The 20,930-nt window shown below is 39.8% G+C and overlaps 1 protein-coding gene across 4 annotated transcripts in view; it reads right to left on the reverse strand.

Moving 5' to 3' along the window:
• CEP120 (centrosomal protein 120) overlaps nt 1–19,389 on the reverse strand; it is a 71,668-nt gene extending 52,279 nt beyond the window's left edge. For 2 of the 4 annotated variants that reach the window (XM_045021877.1, XM_045021876.1), the window contains exons 1-3: nt 8,673–9,036; nt 4,610–4,766; nt 2,223–2,337 (exon numbers count right to left, since the gene is read on the reverse strand). In XM_045021877.1, coding sequence (XP_044877812.1) covers nt 2,223–2,337; nt 4,610–4,766; nt 8,673–8,877 — 477 coding nt within the window. In that variant the 5' untranslated portion in view covers nt 8,878–9,036. Of the gene's footprint in view, nt 1–2,222; nt 2,338–4,609; nt 4,767–8,672; nt 9,037–19,162 lie in introns of those variants that run through there. The other 2 variants (XM_045021878.1, XM_045021879.1) reach the window with 2 other exon arrangements.
• Between the last annotated feature and the right edge of the window lie 1,541 nt (nt 19,390–20,930).

Here is a 20,930-nt window from a genome sequence, read left to right on the forward strand (position 1 = left end):
AGAGAGGTTTATGGGACCCCATGGCAACATCTGAAACTGAACCTCTCCCTCCTCACCTGAGACCTGGGAGAGGGTGGCAGGGAGAAGAGGAGGCAGAGAGCGAGCTTGCCCCACACTCACCCTGCAGAGGCGCCTCCTGTCCCGCAAGACTGGGCATGGTTCCCTGCTCCAGGCAGTGACCTGGCACATGGGATCACTGCTCACTCAAATTTGGCCCAATGACCTTTCCATCATCACAGAGGAGTGGCTGGGCCAAATCAAAGTGGCACTGTGACCCTGTGTGCCAGATCAATACTAGGTGCTCACTTCCACAGGTTTGGGAGCCCTCTTAAGCGGGGGCTGGGGGGGTAAACTGCCGTTTTTGCACATGCCCCATCCCAGGCATCCCTGAGCAAGGTTTACTCAAAAGTGCCTGCCATTCACCTAAAAAAATAGCTCCGTAAAAACTGCCAAACACCAGCCTTTTGCTTTATTTTTTCCTTTTTAACATTTTTCTATCTCTGTCCCTCTTTTTCTCTTCTAAGGTAGGCTAAACTGTGGCTTAATGACTGTAGCAGAGGGAGCGAAGTCTATTCCCAGTTTTGCCCTAATTCCCTTCATAACCTTGTGCAACTCATTACCTCTCTTTGTATATCAGTTTACCTATCTGTATAATAGATTGCACCCTAACTCACAGGTGTTTTGTGAGACTGATAAGCCCGGTCTTGATACACAAAGAGGGTGTGTTTTTTTAATCCAATTAGCTTAACATAACTGAAAAACTGAATCAAGACACAGACTGACATATCTGAAGCTATATTAGCTGGCCATATTTTAGGCTAGACTCCTAGAGGAAAAAAACTGCACATATTCCTTCCAGTGCCTGGGCATAGTCAACAAGATAGACTAAAACCACCATAGAATCTTTAATCAGAATAGAGAAAAATCTTGTTTTTCTAAGATCTCATCTGACAGACCCTCCTCACATGGTAAAACTGTATGGAACGCAAGCTCTCTCAACCCCGCTAAAATGGGAACCTATGGCTCTAGGGAATCCAGGCTATCATATGACCAGCCATGGTGTAGTTTATACACAGAGTTTAAGGCCAGTAAGGACCATTAGATCATCTAACCTGACGACCTGTTTATCACAGGCATTAAAATTTCATTGTATTGAGCACTATATTTTACATTTGGCTAAAGCATAATTTCCAAAAATGCATCCAGGACTGATTTGAAGATATCAAGAGATGGAAAATCTGCTACTTCTCTTGGTAGTTTGTTCCAGTTTCACACTGTTAAAAATGTACTTATTCTGTCAGTGTTATTGTATTGGTCCCAGGATAGTAGAGAGAGACCAGGTGGGTGACATAACATCTTTTGTTGGATCAACTTCTGTTGCTGAGAGAGACATGCTTTTACAGAGATCTTCTTCAAGGCAACCCTAAAGCTGTCTCTCTCAGCAACAGAAATAGCCAACAAAAGATAATGTTTTCACCCCTCAGCCATAAGGCCGCATCACCCACCTTGTCTACCTTATTTCTAGTTAAAACTTACTGGCTTCAGCTTGTTGCACATTTGTCCTCTAGTACTCAGTATTTTCTCCCTGGGAAAGGTACTTAAACATTGTAATCAAGTCACCTCTCAATCATGATTTTGATAAACTAAACAGATTCAGCTCTCAGTCATTTTAATCATTCTTTGAGTGTTTTTCCATGTACTATTATTTCATTGTCATGATCCGAGGGCTTTTTATTTTTTTAAGAATGGAAATTTGGTTGTTTCATCAAATAAGAACCAACTACTCAATCACAGACAAAAAATAAAAATTCAATACTAGTCTGATTATTAGACACAGCTTACAGAGAATTATTGATATATTTGTATTTCATATGAAATTTAATATTGCAATTCTCAAAATCTTTAAAATTCAGTAAGGCAAAAGAAACTTCACACATGTTTAACTTGGCCATATCACAGTAATCTCCAATGACCAATTTAAGGGTCAGATGCATTTTACATTTCATTATGTTAATAAAATGTATACAAAATATTTGTATTTCGTCTTCACACATGCTATTAAAATCTTTTTTGAAAAGATTTTGAACCTCATCATGCTCTGATGAGTCAACATTCCTTCAAATAGGATTTTCCTTTTAAGAACTACTTCAGTACCTACAAAAATGGAAAATGTAGTACTGTCAAACTGTCAGTTATTAACATCTCTTCATAACAAATCATACCTGTTTCTTTTCTTGAGCAGCTCTTAAATCGAGTACAATATAGCCTATATTCTCTTTAGTTGAAGATACAGGATCCAAAGCAAAACACTGGAGTTTGATAGGTGTACGCTGTAGCCTGGAAGAATACCACAATGAACTCCAATTTGTGCCAACAATCCCTGTAATCAGACTTAACTGACAAAAAATGCCACAGCACGGAAGGATGACAGTATAAAATAAATGTGAAAATATAGCAACTTTTTAACTGGTTTACATCAAGTTATGGTACAAACTGAATAGATTGTAGAAGTTTAACAGTACAACACTTTTATAAATGATAAGGAGTAGATAAACCCACTTAAAAGAAGTTAGTTCACGAGACCCTCCTAAAGCACAAGCGATCATGGAAAATATATAGTAGTATTATATGAACCTGTTCCTCACCAGAAAGAGGCGGGTTCAGATTCTACTCTCAGACATGTAACATTCATCACTTCTTATTTTTAAATCTTAAGCTAACAGTTGGATGTATAGTATTAAACTGACACACAAAATAAGCAGCACCACTCATTACAATTGGAATTTCACCTCAGTGTTAATTCAGTGGTTAAAAAGGTATAAATACGTAAAACAGACTGTTGAGATAAATACTTGATTACGTCCTTTGGTTATTTTCAAGTATGTCTTCAGAATGTAAGTTTAACTACATCATTAAAAACAGTGGCCTCAAAACATTTGAAATTATTTTCCCCTCCCCCCCATATACAACCATCAAAATAAAGATGGCTACAGCTGCACAGAAAATGCCCCCTAGTGGTTTGTGCATTATCAATATATTTGGGCAGAGATGCTCATGCACTTGTCAATGGCAAGTGTGAAAAAATTTCTCTGATGATGGTGGTACCACTACTGAAAATGCATAGTAGCTAAGTGTGATGAGTCTGTTACATTGAGCGTTAAGGCATAAAATTTATGCCACATATGATATTATATATGCTTAAGTAGGCTAAGTGACGTTGCTGCAGAAACCATAACTCAGAACTGTAATAGAGTTTTTTTGCATTTAATGTGGTGTAGGATTACGTTTTCTAGTAATATATTCTAGTGTATACCGTATGTATTGTAGCGTAATGCTCTTCTGCTATAAATTTTTTTTTTTTTTTAATTAAAACTCATGTATGAGTTTTAGACTCCTTCAATGTCACTCACACTACCACTTATTTGTGCTGTAGCAGCAATGCCATGGTGGAAAACTTTCAATATATACTGTAATTATACATAGCAGACTATACTACTCAGGGTGGATAAAAATCATTGATTTTTAAAAAATAAAAATAAAAAACCTAGTATTTTATTTAAATTTTTTTTTTTAGAAAATGCTTTTTGTGGGGAAAAAAACCTATCTAAAGATAGTTTTAGATAAGATATCTTTGAGTTATAATATATCTCAGCATGGAATAGGGATTACAAATCACTTAAGCACTTAGATTCAAAGACTGTTGAAGTGATAATCTCACTTTAACAGCAGTAGCTTCTTCTGCCAATGTAGAAAGAATATTTTCTTCCTTTGGACTAATTCATTCCAAATTGAGAAATCGTTTGGGACCTGAAAACGCAGGAAAGCTTGTTTTTCTTTTCCAGATTATGAAAAAAAGGAAAATGAAGGTGAAGACGACGGAGTTAACTGCAGAAACCAATATTTTAAGTTTCTCATGTTGACCTGACTGACACAGTCATTAATTTTTGTGGTTTTTTTAAATATTTCATTTAACTATTTTAGTTTAAAATAATTTTAACAAAAACAAACCTGATCTTAAAAAACTTGAATGTTTAACTAAATTCAAATGCTTATTTTGTTAAAATATTATGTTTGCTGTTGAAGAAAAAAATCCAGAATACATAACGTTGTTGTTTTAGTTAAATAAAACAATTTAAATGTCTGTCTGGTGATGTTCTCCTCCTAATACAGCATGGCAAGAAAATCCTCCAAATATTAATGATTAACATGTTGAGTTGGAGATATTTATGAAGTCATCGGGAGGTAAACTATCTGCTTCAATTACCTTTGGTAAATGAAATAACCAAACAATTATTCATTTTCTGATATAGCTGTAAAACTAATCTGAAAAGTTTTCAAAATAAGTCACTTTAAAAATGTATAGTGTGTACCTTCTAAAAATGAAACCTACATCTAGCTGAGTTCTGAAGAATATGTATTAAAGTTGTAACAACCAAGAAGAATGCACTTTAATATAGAAATGCATGATTAATCGAGTCTTCCTGACTAGTGATTTAAATCAAATCTACCTTGGTACTACTGTCATTAAAATTTTTAGAAGCCAAACACACAGCTTTCATTGGCTGTAAAGATAAAAATAATGACAAAATTGCCAGTTTTATAATGTAACCTGTGCTGGTGAAGTGCTTTCCTATCAAGCTCCCAAGCCAATTCGGTGGCAAACTCTGGCTGGTCTGCATGATCCACAGGATCCGTAGCTAGCTGTTCACCATCAAACTTTGCTTCTACCACAAGCATATGCTTTGCACGTCTGGGAAAATGGCGTCCTGGAAAAAATACAAAGGCACAACTATCAGGCATCTGCTAAAAACACAGAAGAACTTCTTTCTGTTTTCTGACAAAAAACTGTACAAATAAGTTTCCTGTATCATTCTTCTTGAAGTTGTTTTAATATGTATTAATATACTTTCCACATCTTAATTTTAGGAAGTGGAAGGTGGACTTCAATACATAAAAGGTAGAAAAGTGTCCTGAGTAAATATATGTGATAAATAAATTTCTATTAAGAAACTGGCTTTTAATGCATTCGGTCCCAATCTTGCAAACATGTATGTCAGCAACTTTACTAGTGAGTAGTTTTATTAAATATAATGGAACTACTCACGTGAGTAATTTTACTCTCCCATGTATATGGGATCAGGCACTTACTATGATATTTTGATTTTTTTCCTTTAGTTCTGGAAGTTCATTGGGTTGTTTAAATGGGTATAATATGCAATGTTTTCTAACTTTATCTCAAGAGCCAGGGCTGAATTTTTACATTATTTGTTGTACACCAATAGTGTCCTAGTACTGTCATAAGAAAGGATAATTCACTGCCTGCCATAAAGAGCTTGCAATCAAAGTTGGACAGACAATACAGTCAGATACATAGTAGGAATGTTGCTGGTGCAGATTTTTATTTATTTGTAAGTGGTTCATTACAAGCTGCCATTAAGCTTTACACCAACCTGATGTGAGGTTCTTATTTTTTTAAAACAATAAGGGGTAGAGGAAATGAAGATGGAGTCATACCTCTTGTGTTCGTTTGTTAATTTTGTGATTTGGGTGCTCATAACAGCAGGATATTAAAAACACTCAGCCAAATAGGCATTGTGCAATTTCCCCCCCAAAATTTTCATAATACTTAATTTAGGGATTTGACTAGCATCTATCTGAATGTGGTATACAAGTTTTCAGCCCAGGAGCATTACCTCTAAAGATGTTTGAGTTGTATTATTGGAATGTAAAAATGTAGAACCACCTCCTAAAGTAAGTATAAGCTGAATCTTGAAAGCTATTGGTCCATAAAGAGTAATCAGTCTTACCAAATTTTTATATATACCTGGAAAAGGAACATTATTACGACCGCAAATATTTATATACATCCTAAAATTCTCAACACTTCATAAAAAGTAGCCTACATTTTCAAATGTGACAAGTTATTTTGAAAGTACTACTTGGGTCTTTTAAAGAGGTGGGAGCTCAGTACTCTATGAAAAGTAGGCTTCCTTAAGATAAACTAAATTGGGTACCACCAATTATCTTTTTTTGAAAATTTAGATCAGCATGCCTCTCTCAATTAGTTACTACATAGCAGTGACTCCTGAGACAAGAGAGATAAGAAAGCAGTCTGAATCAACACTCTTCTGGCCTAATGGATTTCTCATTTTAAAGAAACAAGACAGAGTTTTTCTCCTTATGACTGTGAATGTAAATCAACATGTATTTTGTATTTACTGTGGTTATGTCTCAAAAATTTATCATCAGACTATTGGAAAAGTTATTTCAAATTATATACTGTAGTGCTGGGCACTTTACAAATAACATTTAGAACAATTTCTGGAAAAAGATCTTCCCAAAGTCATTCACTGAGAATCTAATGCTGAAACCACAGACAAACACACAAAAGTACCCCATTATGATGATGTAATCAGATATTTTCAGATAGAGTAGAGTAACATTAATTTAGGACAACCTGCAACTGAAGCATAAAAAAGTCCGAGATATTTATTTAGCCGTCCTTTCCCCACCTACCAAAATTTCTGAAAGTTAACAGAAGGCTGTAAATTACATTTACAAAGTGTATGTCCAAACTGACACGATTTTCAGAAGAAAGCTCTCTCCCGAGTAAAGACATTTTGTGTAGAGAAATGAGGTGTGGATACACCTGTAAGGAACATGTGTCCTGCACAGAATTTAACACAACACCTAAACCTTTCAGCTCCATTTGTTCATTTATATTTTAGCTTTTGTCTTTATATTTTAAAGAAATTGTATTTCTATAGGGTTTGGTCAGTCCAGGTATCAAACTTTATTTGATTATTATTTTGTTAAAAAAATTAAGATATAGATCATTAGGATATGGCAAATAAATGGACATACAAACTTTTTAAAAAGTTGAGTAGAGTTGAGTGCCATGAGTATATCAAGAGTTTCAAGAATTATACCTGTCTTTGAGTTACATCTGTAAAATACACAAAACTTTGCAGTCACCCTGTTTGGGTTTCTCTCCCCCCACCCCTTCTTTTTTTAAAAAGTCCCCTCCTCCATTCCCTGTTTATTTATATGCGAAAGTGCTGTGCAAATGAAACCATCAAACTGATCATACACAAACTGCTATCAAATGTTCTAACAACACTGAAAATTAGCTCCTCCTCACCCAATTTCTTTCTGTTAAAGTAATCATGCAAACAGCAGCTACAACACTGAAAATGTTGTTTCCCTTTTACTGTTTCAATTCTAACATACCCGAAAACTTACTTTCCCTCAAGTAAACCAGAATCAGAGATTAATCTAAAACCCTGGAATTGATTTTTACATCATCTAATTTCATGGTGTTACATGAATGAATGTTTTCTTTCAATATTTTCTGTAATTTAAAATTGGAGAAAAAGGGAGCACCACCATAAAACAAATGAGACTAGCAAAAGTTTAATACTTCTACTCTCCAATACCTTAGAAGGAGTACCCTGTTATTTGCATGTACCCTGAATTAGCCACAACATCCAGGGCAAGCAAGCAGAAAAAGGGAGGAAGTTCTAAAAGACTGCACAGTTGTTACCTCAACACCTGCTTCACCTTCCCAGTGGAAGGTAGTGGCTAGGAGACCCTTAAGATATGTAGGCCCTACATCACCCTTACCATTAATGTTAGTCAGTTGCACTGAGAAACATGCCCATTTAAATCAGAGTTGAATTTGGTCAACAGAGCTTTCAACAAAACTAATGAAAGTTTGCTCATTCATTTAGATTTTAAGTAATTCTGACTTTATTAAGGGTATGTCTACACTACCCCCCGGATCAGTGGGCAGCGATTGATCCACCAGGGGTAGATTTATCGCATCTAGTCTAGAGGCGATAAATCAATCCCCAAGAGCTCTCCCATCGACTTCTGTACTCCACTGCACCAAGAGGCGCAGGCGGAGTCAACGGATTCATCGCAATTATGATATTCACATTAGCTGAAGTTGCATAACTTTGATCGGGGTCGGCAACCTTTCAGAAGTGGTGTGCTGAGTCTTCATTTATTCACTCTAATTTAGGTTTCGCATTTGAGTAATACATTTTAAGATTTTTAAAAGGTCTCTTTCTACAAGTCTATAATATATAACTAAACTATTGTTGTACGTAATGTAAATAAGGTTTTAAAAATGTTTAAGAAGCCTCATTTAAAAATTAAATTAAAATGCAGAGCCCCCCAGACCAGCGGCCAGGACCCGGCAGAGTGAGTGCCACTGAAAACCAGCTTGCGTGCCACCTTCGGCACACATGCCATAGGTTGCCTACCCCTGACTTAGATCTATCTTCTCCTAGTGTAGATGGGCCTTAGATGGAGACTATGCCTCTAAGGAGTAATGTAACTTCAGTTCTCAAACTATTCTTGTATATTCCTTATGAAGTACTCCCTGTTCGTAATAAAAAGAGAGAAATCAGACAACAACAACAACAAAGACATCAGTTGTAAGGCAAGCCCATATACGTTACTTAAAGGTAATTCAGTCTCACATCCTGGCATGTTATTACAAGAATTACTAAATCCATCATCGTGGTATTTTAGCAAAATTTACACAGTCCAAAGACAAACAGAAAGTCTATGGAAAGAGTACAAAGATGTTAATGCCAGGAGACAAACGTGTGCGGAGCAAGAGCCAGCTCTGGGCTCAGAGGACAGCGTCGGGCTCAGCACTTTACCTTCCAGGATGGAGACAACGATGAGAAGCTGGTCGGATTTGGAGACCATTTCTGCTTTGGGGCTGTCTGTGAAATCGGGGATCCGGGCTAAGGCTGGCAGCCTGGGGGGTCCCTGGCCCTGCGGAGGGGCGGAATCTGAGGCCGGGACGAGCTGAGCCCGGTTACGGGGAAGGGAGTCTCGGGCCCTGGCGGGGGGTCCCCACATGCAGCGTCTCCAACCTCCTTGGGGACAGAGCAGAAAGCCGCCGCCGCTGCCGCCGGAGAGCGAGATCCGCCGCGCCCAGCTCCGCTCGCGGTGCCGCCACCCGCAGCCCTTTGCCGCCTCGGACGCGCTTTAAACCAAACCGCTGCCTCCGCCTAGCAACCGAGCCGCACCGGGCAGCCTGGCGGACAAAGAAACACAGAGACTGGGGTGGAAGAGGAGAGAGCGCCGCTTCCGGTCTGGGGTCACTCCCGGCCAACCTACAGCCCAGCGTTCACAGCGGCGTTTAGGGTGGGAAGAAGCGGCGTGTGTGGAGCAGCGCCACCTGTGGCTGAGGCGGGAGAACGACACCACCAGCGCTCTAGATGGGGGCGTGCAAAAGCAAGAGAAAAAGGGGCGCGTGCAATTATGTTATCCGTCCTCCTAGCGGTGCCATAGGGCTGGAGTGCGAGGAAAATGTTCGGGGGGGCTGCAAGGAGTGTTGGCGGTAGCCTCAGTTGCATACAAATCTAACAATCCTGGGACTGCCACATTGCACTGAAAGTGGTGTAAGCTGAAGCAGGAAAAAGGAGTGCTAGGTTAGAAGGCCCGATCTACAATTAAAGTTGACATAATTACAGCACTCAGGAGTGCTGAGTACTATAGCTAAATTGACCTAACTCCCACTGTAGCAGGAAGGTCAACAGAAAAATGCTTCAAGGAGCCTAGCCGCTGCTGCTCAGGGAGGAGCAATGGAAAAACCCCTTCTGTCTCTACAGGGTACACTTGGCCTATGCTAAAAAAAACAAACAAGGAATCCAGGGGCACTTAAAGACTAACAGATTTATTTGGGCATAAGCTTTCGTATGTAAAAAAACCCTCACTTCTTCAGCTGCATGGAGTGAAAGTTATAGATGCAGGCATTACATGACAACACATGAAGAGAAGGAAGTGCCTCACAAGTTTGCGAACCAGTGCTGAGAGGACCAATTGGATCAGGGTGGATGTAGCCCACTCCCAATAATAGATGAGGAGGTGTCAATTCCAGGAGAGGCAAAGCTGCTTTTGTAATGAGCCAGCCACTCCCAGTCCCTATTCAAGCCCCAATTAATGGTGTTAAATTTGCAAATGAATTTTAAGTTCTGCTGTTTCTCTTTGAAGTCTGTTTCTAGTTTATGCTAGCATAGTTATGGCAACATAGGTATAATCCTGGTAGTGTAGATATAACCTCAGAGCATCCACGCAAGGTGCTATCCCAGTATAATGAGAGCAGTACCTTGATAGCCGTATATAGTTATGCTGGTAAATGTCCATATGTAGACAAGCTCTTACCATGAGGGAACAAAACCTGGTTTTAGAGTCTCCAGACTGTTGCAGACTTCCTTAAGAAAAGTAACTTAAATTTCAAAGTAATTAAATTTCTATTTGTAAAATTCCATGCATATCCTTTTCTTTATTTATATTTGTTAATAAAATATAATGGATGTAATAACTGCAAAATATAAACAGAAGAGGTGAAAAACAATTTGTTGTATCTAATAACTTATTCCTATCATTTACTAACTTGGCAGTGAAGTGCTATGAGAAACTATTTTAAAAACATGCAAATAATGCCAGTGCTACAGAAGCTGAGAGACACAATATAATGTAAAATTGTTTTTGCCAGGAACAAAACTGAAATATCTTGAGTCTCAAAATTAAATAGCCTCAGGTCACTATTTTTCACCCTTTTGCTCCATATAGCATAGATGATACCCCTGTCTGTATACCAAAATGCAAAAATAAGTCCAAAGACCATAGAAGTTCTTCCAATAACTTAAATAGGAAGTGGATGCAGCCTTTAATTTGCTGCAAGTTTTATGTGCTTGAAATTTGTTAATTTGTTCATTTTTAATGCTAATCAAAAATGCAGAATAATATCTCAAAAATGAAAATTGACTGTAAAATAGTTGTGCATGCAGATCTCTGACATACACTCCATACCATCTGAACACATCAGGTCAAGAAAAAATAGCCAAAAGCTTTTTTTTTTTTTTTAAATGTACATGTAGACAAGTCACCATTAAAAAACAGTGTTGTCCAGGTAACAGTTGCCACACAGTGGTATCTGAAATATCACAGTTATCCATTTAAATGTAGAATAGAAGGTATCTGTGGTAACAGTTGACAAACATTGACTATGGAAAAGCAACTGCAGTATATATTATATTGTGCCCCACTGAAGTCAGAGCTCAAACAAAGTTGTTGTGGGTTCAGTGAATTTTTTCACTATGATGAGGAGCAGCTATTTGCACACATATAGTTGGTCCAATAAAATACTTTACCTCACCCACCTTGTCTCTAATATCCTGGTACCAACAAGGCTACAACAAACACTGCATACATATATAGTTGTATCATGCATGCAGCATGGCTGTGGTTGATAAGGAAAAAAAAAAGGCATGATGGACCTCTAACATAAATGTAGAATAAATAACGGAGAGCAAGACATAAGTGATAATCTTAAAGAAGGATTATTTTTACAGCATCCAAAGTATGCTAGATTTAATAGATTTTAAGTCCAGAACAACAACAAGGAGTCAGTTTTAAAAAAAAAAAAAAACCCACAAAAGCTTATGCCCAAATAAACCTGTTAGTCTATATGGTGCCATCGGACTCCTTGTTGTTTTTGTGGATACAGACTAACCCCCTGATACTTAAGACCAGTTATGGACCCTTAGATCATCTAGTCTGACCTTCATTATAGCACTGAACCTAATAACTTGTGTTTGACTAAAGCATCTCTTTCAGAAAGGCATCCAGTCTTAATCTGAAGAAATCAAAACATGGAGAACACACTATTTCCCTTGGTAGCTTGTTCCAATCACCCTCACTGTTAAAAATTGTGCCATATTTCTAATTTCAATTTGTCTGGCTTTATCTTCCAGCCATTGCTTCTTGTTATGCCTTTCTCTCCTGAATAAGCCACATTCCATCACACTAAGTCACCTTCACATCCAGCACTTTAGTCATTCTCAGTTTTCAGTCACTGGAAGCCACTTGAAACCAGGCTATGGGCACTTGCTTTGCCCCAGTCTTCGATAGAGCCTGGAGGCAGCCAACACAGTGCCTAGGAGATGCGGAGATAAGCTGAATAAGCACATCTCCACAGCATCCTTCTCTGGATCTTAGCTATTGATCCCCCTTAGAGCAATTGCTGGGGAAGAATGCAGTCTCAAGGGCAATTACTTCAAATCAGTTGGGTCCAGCCATCTGGAAGGCTATACAGAATAAAAAATAAAGATTGAATTTATTTATTCTAGAAATCAAAGTGAGTAGGTTGTTTGGCCCAAAAATGTAATTAGATTTAGTCCCATTGTGACTCAAGGACTTCTCGTGTGAACTGGCAGAGGACACCGGGACTCCTTGTATCTGATATTTACATGCAGGTTCCACCAGACAAGAGGCACTGACTGGCCATTGTGTATTGTGTGTCTTACAATGGAAGTCTATTTGCATACTTAGTCAATGCTAATGAACATATTGCAGAAACTTCAGGAGAAGAAATTAACAGGAAGAGATGAACAGCGGGGGAGAGGAAAGTGAAGAATAAAGAACTGGTGTAATACACATAGGGGTGCAGAGACAAACCTTGGCATCTTTCATCTGGGGAGAAAAGCAGCCAGTGGGCTTGGGCACATGAAAGGAGGGTCTCAGCAATGTTGGTGAAAAAATGCTGTAAGAAGGACTTTGGGTAAGCAAATATTTCTATTTTGGTTTCCAGTATTTCTGTTGGTTTCCAATATTTCTACTTGCTATCACTAGAATGTCTAAGCTTTGTTCAATAAACATTCTTGTTTTTGCTATAAACAAATCTAAGTGCTGTGCTTTAAGTGGAGCAGTGATCAAGAGTGTAACAATAAAAGCTGGGGTGTACTGTTCTTTTGGGAGCATAAGGTATGGGAATTCTGTCAATGTTTAGCGGATCAGTGGCTGGGCACTCCAGGGGGAGGCCTGGAGCACTCAGGGGTGGACTGTATCTATTGCTAACCTGAAAAGGGATGGCAGAGCCTTCAGATGCTGAGAGGAGAATACTTGTGTTGCCTGTGGCTGGTGGAGTTAGGAATCTGAGCTCTGACATATGCAGACAAATCGGGGAGGTGGTAGCAAGATGCTTCAAAACCCTGGGAAGCACCACACACATTTAGGTTTCAGAAGGGTAGCCATGTTAGTCTGTCTCATTGTTTTTGATGATAAGTCCTTGTGGCACCTTAAAGACTAACACTAAATTTGTTAGTCTCTAAGGTGCCACAAGGACTCCTCATTGTTTTTACACACATTTAGGTTTCCCTCTTCCTCAACACTGTTCAACTTCTGTGTTTCATCATGTTTCCCACCTCAACTTCTAACCTTGTTCCCTCCACTCATATTCTTCCATTGTCTTCTCTAATATTCACAACTTTGCTACCTCTCATTTTCACATTGACCCCTTTTCACTTCTTCCATTGTGACAGAGTGTATAAACCCCCACCAGTGACAAAGGGGTTAAAGAGCTACTGTGGACAAAGCTGATTTCCTCCTACCTTCTCCCCTCTCCCTCCCCCATCATGTCAAGGATGGAGTAAGGGTTTAAAAGCAGGAAGTTCCAGATAGCTGGACAGCTCTGGGGGGACAGACTGTAGCTCTACAGCTCACAGAGAAACCCCCAGGGAGCTTCAGGGAAGCTGCCCTCCACAAGGCCACTCACTGATTCCCATGCCTACTGATCTACCGACAGTGGAATAATCTTGGCTGGCTCCATGGTAGTGAATCAGACTATGCTAAGAAGGAGTTGGGGAGTGGGAGCCAGGGCCCTCCTCCCCCTTTAAATGAAGGCAGATTGTTTAGCTTAATTTAGTATAGGGGAGTCTTGTTTTTGTGGATTGGAGTGCCCCCTTAAGGGTTTAACCAGAGGCCAGACAACAGGAGTTCCCAGTCAGTAATCTGAGAATTGTGACACCCACCCCACTTCACCCACATTGATCTGGTCTGATTTTCCTCTTTGGCTAGTCTTTATAATAGTTTCCTCTCCACACTCCAAGCAAGTCTTTTGGTAATAGAAATCATTTACTCTAGGAATGAAAATTCATATGGCTAAATTTCTGCACATTTTTTATCTTTGTGGTTGAAAGGTTACCAGGATGGAACAATTTAATGGCCTTAAGACTTTAACAGGAACACAGGAGCTGGAAGGGGACCTAAATTAACACAATGTAAAGCAAATGACAGCATGAGTAATATTTTTAATGTTTCAGTGCAGCATATTTGTTTTAGTTGACTGAGTGAAATAAATAAAGGTGTCTGAAAATGAAAACAAAACTTCACATTCTAAATAAATTGAGATATAATTCAGACTGAACCAAATGTATGTCATTACAATCACTGAGAACAGCCAGTGTTTTCTTCAATAAGTAGTCAACCTCTGCCCCATTACAATTATTGGTTTCTGTGTGACTACTGAAGTCACCACATAACCTAGGTATTGAAGTCTTTCCACTTCATTGATTTAATTCTCGTTAATGCACATGCTCTACAAATTAAACACAAAATCCCCCATTTAGTAATGGGATTAGAATTACATGAGTTTCAATATCCATCTATCATTTTATAATGAAATTTGCATGTAGTAAGTAGTCCATCCACTATCCCATGTCTCACTTCTACCTTAACTCCACAAGGAGTCTAAGAGGAAAAATATGTATTATAAATAGTAAGCATTGATTATATTTAATTTTCTACTACTTAATGTACTTCATACATTGTATTGCTAGACTAATTATGGCATAATATGTAAATTATGGCTGATTGGTATTGTTAAAGTCTATAATGTAAATTAACTTGTTTTTCCTTCCAGTCCCAGAAACTGTTCAGCTACAGTAGCTCTCTCTAATCATTAACATTCCCCTGCAATTTCAGTTTTCACTGATCTCTCACATTCTAATTTTGCACCTGTGCCCTAATTTATCCCTCATTTTACAAGGTTCATTACATAATTCACAATCTCTTCTTCCTTCACTTCAATAAACATTTTCAATTGCTTCTCCATTAGTGGTGTTGTTGCATCATGTTTTTACCTTATGCACTCCTGTAACCTAACTCAACCCCTAAAGGAACAGTTCCTTCTATAATTACATTTTAGTTCATTCTATTCCTCTGTTCTTTTCTACAGAGGTTCTTGTACCATGCCTATCACTGTAGTATCTAAGCACCTTCCCATAGTGCATTAAGCAATATGACTAACATATGACACATATTTGTTCTCTCATTCTCTCCCCAGGAAGAGAAGTGTGTTCAGTGGAGTGGGGAATTTGGGATTTATTTTTTATTTTTCAATAATAGAGGCAATGGCCCAAGTTCATTCATCTCTGCTATAGTTAAGGTTGAGAAGCCCTTTCTGTTTGTAGCTTGACTCTTCAAAGTGCTATAAAATCTGCACTGTTACTTGAATTGTCTTGAAACAGTGTGTGATTCAGCTGGACATGGGGTATGGTTGGTGGTCCAAATTTGAGGCCATTTGACCCAGAGGTTCCACAGATACAGCCCCCTTCCAAAACACAACTTTTCTTCCAGTTGATACATTCTAGCAATGGTTTTTTGCTCACTGGCAGAGACCAAACTGGGGCTCAGATCATTGTGCCAGGTTATCAGATGTTCCAGGGTTACCCCACCACAGTGCATGGCACCCAGCACCCTTTGGGGGAAATTAAATTAAAACAATATTTGAAAAAGAGTTGATGCACACCTATCTGGAGAAGCAAAGCGACTCTGAGCCCTGGTCTACATTACAAACTTATGTTGGTATAACTATGTCACTCAGAGGTGTGGACACAGTTATGCTAACCTAACTCCGGGTGTAGACACCACTATGTTGGTGGGAATGCTTCTTCTATCTACATAGCTACCACCTCCTGTCATCTTAGGTAGCGTTTTCACTAAGCGCTGCAGCAGGGCTTGTCTATACTTACAGCTGCACTGCTGTAGTGCTGTAAGTATACAGAAACCCTATGGTTCATATGCCTAATCATGCACCTAATGGATTACACTGCACATGTGCATAGAGAAATTTGGAAAATTACCTCTAGATCACAAGACCTGGGTGGCTCTAAGGTATGTTATAGTCATTAAATCCAAGCACCAAACCATGCACTGAGTGCAAACCTACCGCAGGACAGAAACCTGAAATAAAACATAGCAGCCTTTGGTTCCAGTCTTCGTCTATCAAAGGGGGGAGGGTTATTTTGAGGAACTATAATCTAAGTACAGCAGAATATTCAGAGGGTGCTGAAACCATTTTGGAAAGAAAATAAACTACACCTGCAAATTCTCATTGGGACGGGAAGGTGTTGGGGTGGAAGAGTAGGTGAGAATAGGGGGAAAGGAGGTTGAGGGGTAGTGAGGACAGGAGCCATTATGGGGAAGGGGGAAAAGGGATGGGTGGGGTGTCAGATAATAGGAGGCAGAAGGAAACTGGGAAAAAAGACATGGGTGAGAGTGGCAGTGGGACTAGGAGAGAGTAGGGACAGGGATGCCAGTCAGCCCAACATTCTCCCCTTCTGTGCGCGCGCCAGGATCTAGTGTACCTCTGCCCATCTGAGGGGTTCTAGAGGGGCTTGCCTTTCTAGGGGTGTCTGAGCCCCTCTCCGAACTGGGATCTTGGGTGCTACGTCCCTCCAAAGGGGGTCTGAGACCATCTGTGCACCCACTTCCCCCATGTGAGTCAATATCAGGGGAAGCTGTGTCTTTCAGGATTTGGAGCTTAGGATGGTGCATGCTCAGAGCATACACCAAGAACACACTGATGACACTAGAGTGAGGAGCTGAGAACTGGCACGCTTAACACATATTACAGCCTCTCCAGCAGTGGGTAGGGAGGATGGGAACACCCACTGACATGAATGGAGCAATAACAAATCTCAGAGCTGTTGTTTCAGGCTATAGGCGTTGCCATGGGGTGTTCTCTTCCATCTGAGAGCATCTCACTAAGACTAATGGACCATCTCACACTTCTCTGCACCTGCTATGCTACTGCTGGATGCATAGAGCCCCTCCTCCTTCTAATTTCATACAATATTATAGCCAAGAAGGAACTGTCACTAGCTAAGGTTGGAAAGCCTGTCCTGTTTAAAGGATGACTTCTACACATGCGCTAAAATCCTGCTTGCACACATTGTCTTAAAATTTCCTATGCCTCATGGGAGCGTAGATAGGGTTAGCAATAGAGTGTGGGGGTGATTTGAGCAATGGGTTCCCGAGATACAGCCCCAACAAGAAAAACAGCATTTTATTAAGTTTACACATTCTTTAAAGTTGGAAACCAACTCTGAGCAGAAATCTGAGAATGAACTGTACACTTTGGGGAAAATCTGTGTGTGTTAAGGATTTGTTGTTAGTGGTGATTGTAAGTGGTGAGTTTGTTTTGTGTGTGTGTTTGTGTGTATGTATGTATTCGTGAGAAATGTAATCTGAGTATAGCAGAATATTCAGATGGCACTGAAACTATTTTTTAAAAGAACATAAATTATACATACAAGTGCTTGCTGGGAGGCATGGTGTGATGGGGGGGTGCAAGAGTAGGTGGAATTATGGAGAGAAGGGTTTGGACTCTGGCACAATGATCAGAGCAAGGGAAGGGAGTATAATAGTGAAGAGGATTAATAGGAATGGGTAGTTGGGAGGGAAGAGGGGCTGGAGGAAGAAGTAGGGATTACGGTGAGTGGGAGGGGTTGGAAAATGTGAAGTGTAGCAAAGGAAGTTGGGGGCGGGGGTGGGGAGGGATCAATTATTCTTTCCTGCAGTGTGTGCTTTGGGATATACCGGAGCAGCGGTATGATCCCCTCTCCCTGCCATTTGTTCTGGGGACCTCTGCTCCTCTTGAGGTGTCTGTGTCCCTGTCCCTCTATGAGAGCTTGGATTGGGGGTGGGGAGTGGACTAAAGACAACACAAATATAAACATCTGAAAGCCAGAAAATAAATATTTAAGATACACATCACCCCTGGGTGGGGTGAGGGGAACTACCAGGGAGTGTGTGGGAAGGGCCCAGTTTTGAGGCACAGTGGACTGGGTAGACCCGGGACATGGCTAGGGAACCTGGCTGAAGCAGGAGCAGGAGTCCCAGCTGGGGATGGGCAATGGGAGTGAGGGGCCCAGCTCAGACTAAATAAGCATAAGGAAGGTAGTGTGCAGCCCTCCTGTAAGCTGCTGCTTGTGATATGTATACACAGTAGCACAAGGCAAGAGGCAGCAAGGAGCTGCCTCTTAATTGTTAAAGCTGCAGTGCCAACTAATGGTTTTATGGGACAGGAAGTAGAGGAGAACTGAAAGAATTGGTGGGAGGGCTGCATATTTGAGGGAATGGTGGGGAAGAGGGTAGAGGAGAAGATACACACCAGTCCTACTGTAACCATTGTGGAATAGAACTATCAAGGTTTGGGGACCTAGAGCATGGATGAGATTTCTCTCACCAGCCCTGTTAGTCGCTGCATATTGCAAATACTTCAAAGCATGACCACTGTCCCCATTCCAATATAACAAAATGTACAAGGGGGATGGCGGGGGGGGGGGGGGGGGGGGGGTAGAGCAAGCATGTGACCTATGGAAAGACAATTGCAGTGGGACTATTACTAGCTCTGCCACTGGCCTGCTGGGTGACCTTGGGCAAGTCACCTCACCACTCTTGTGGCTGATGAAAAGCACTATGTGAAAGCTGGGTCTTTTTATTATTACCTAGCCACAGCAGGCATATCAACTGCAAACCTAGGTGAGAACTGTCTAAATGGCTACTAACTACTACCAACAAACATTTCTCTTTTTGTTTAAAAAAAAACCAAAAAAACCACCCATAAAACACTAGTAAATCAAATGACAAAAATCCCCAAATAAACCCTTTATTAACACAGAGTTAAGGTTGTCAGTGACGACAGTGATAGCAAGTTCAGCAAGCTCACACTTCTGATAGCCAGGAAATAGACTTAAGGTAAAATAGCCATATAACTTTAACACCCACATACCTGCCCTCTTTAGTGATGCCCCACAACACCCATACTCCCACACTGCCTTTTCACTGTAACAGACAGGTGCTTCCTGAACCTGTCCCATGCTTAAACACTCCTTCTACCACACTTGTAAAATTTAACAATCACTTCATACTCTTTTGTAATGCTTCACACTTGCACACAGGATACCAACTAAACCCATGCTTTCCCCTACCCATCATTAAATTCGCAGCACAACCTCACTACTGAGGATATCTGTGGCAAAAAGAACCCATTGCCCTGTTACTGACAACCTACCTAAATCTGTATTGAAATGATGTGGACTGGAACCTCTTTATTTTGAAAACACTTCTTTCTTTTGATTAACTTCTTTCCGTTGATCACATACCTGGGAGGACTCCTACCCAGATCTCCTCATATCACAATCACAACCTTTCCAAACTGCTTCAAGGTTTCTCCACCATTCAACACAGCTATGCCTGAATGCACCTGGAGTACATGAAGATAATTCCTACTGGCTATTGCCAGCTCTGGGGGTTTGTGGGCATGTGCAGAGTTAAGGTGGCATGGACATTTACCTCAGCTCTGTATTTTCTGTTTTTCAAAAATTTGAGTTTTGCTGAACTTGATGTTCTGGAAGGGCTCAAGCAACCTTAACTTGTCAACAAAAATTGTTAATGCTATTTAATTCTATAGACAACTTACCCTTTCCTTACAGACCACACTTATTAGTTTGCACAAATTAGAAACATTGCTCTTGTCATAGCAGATGAGATCATTGATCCACCAGCTGCAGCGTTGTGCCCCTGCAGTGGGCAATAGCTGATGCCTCAAAAAATTGTGAATTAGCTACATGGATACCCTGCTGACAACTTTAACTTACAATTAGGAACGGAATGTAGGAGTTTAAGCAGGATAGAAGATGATAATCCTTGTGATCTTACTTAACAATAGGTAACTTACAATTTTAAACAGGGCTGAATTAGTCTCCACTCACATCTCATTTCTTTGTAGTTAGCCTTATAGCCCTTTCTGCTTTGAAAGCATACACAGTTTCATTCAGAATGAATGCCACTGATATTAGCATTTAAAAATCTACATTGAATGCTGATACTTTTAATTTTACATTGTCCCCCACTATTTTCAGCTCCAAGATTGACTTTATTTGTTTCAGAATGACCTAGTAAATCACTACTGCATAGCTATTGACTGACTATTGTCTGCTTATCTCTTATTTAAGCCTGCCTCGGGTCCCTTTAATTTTTACAGATCACTTTACCTAGTAAGATTGGTCTGTCCTAAACTTAAATAGCCTTGCACAGATCATTGTAAATTGCTCTGTCCTCTGGTGCTTATGAATAGAGCTGCTGATAAAAAAATTGGAGGACAACTTTAGTTCCTTTGATCAGCCATGGGTTGTTTACAGTTATAGGAAGTAATCAGATGTTTTGTTCTATTTCTTCATAAAATATAGAGAACTTCAATAACATATTAAACTGTACTTTATATACAGTTTGTATGTGACAGGGAGTAAATACTATCCTTGAGCAAAGAACTAAAAATAAAGGTCTGTCCTCACTGCATGACCTGCTAATGCTCAGGAAGAGCAAACTGATCATTTAGGGAAGGGAAAAACTGAAATAGGAGAAAGATGGTTTGAGAGTATTTTTTTGCAGAGTTTGGACCAGCAGAGAAATAAACAGTGTCCTAGGAACAAGAGACCCGAGCTGTAGGATACGCTCCTTCAAATGGATTTGATCCAGCTGTACTGAGCAATAGGCCTGTTGAAAAGTTTATACTTAAAGGAGCTAGTATTCAGGTTGTAAGCAGCAGCAAGGGAAGTTTACTAAAATAGACAGTGATAGCTAGTAGGATTCCACCCCTTTGACTTGCTACTAAGACACTGTAGGTCACTTATGGCAAATTTCAAAGCATAGACATGACTGGGAGGGGACGGGGGACCAGTGGAAAATTGGTTGTTTATTTTTATATGAATATAGTATTTGAATAAATTCAAAATACCTAAGGATAATATTCCTCTCTCACTATCCTGGTTGTATTTAAT

The sequence above is a fragment of the Mauremys mutica genome, chromosome 6 (genome assembly GCF_020497125.1).
Source record: "Mauremys mutica isolate MM-2020 ecotype Southern chromosome 6, ASM2049712v1, whole genome shotgun sequence".
NCBI lineage: Eukaryota > Metazoa > Chordata > Testudines > Geoemydidae > Mauremys > Mauremys mutica.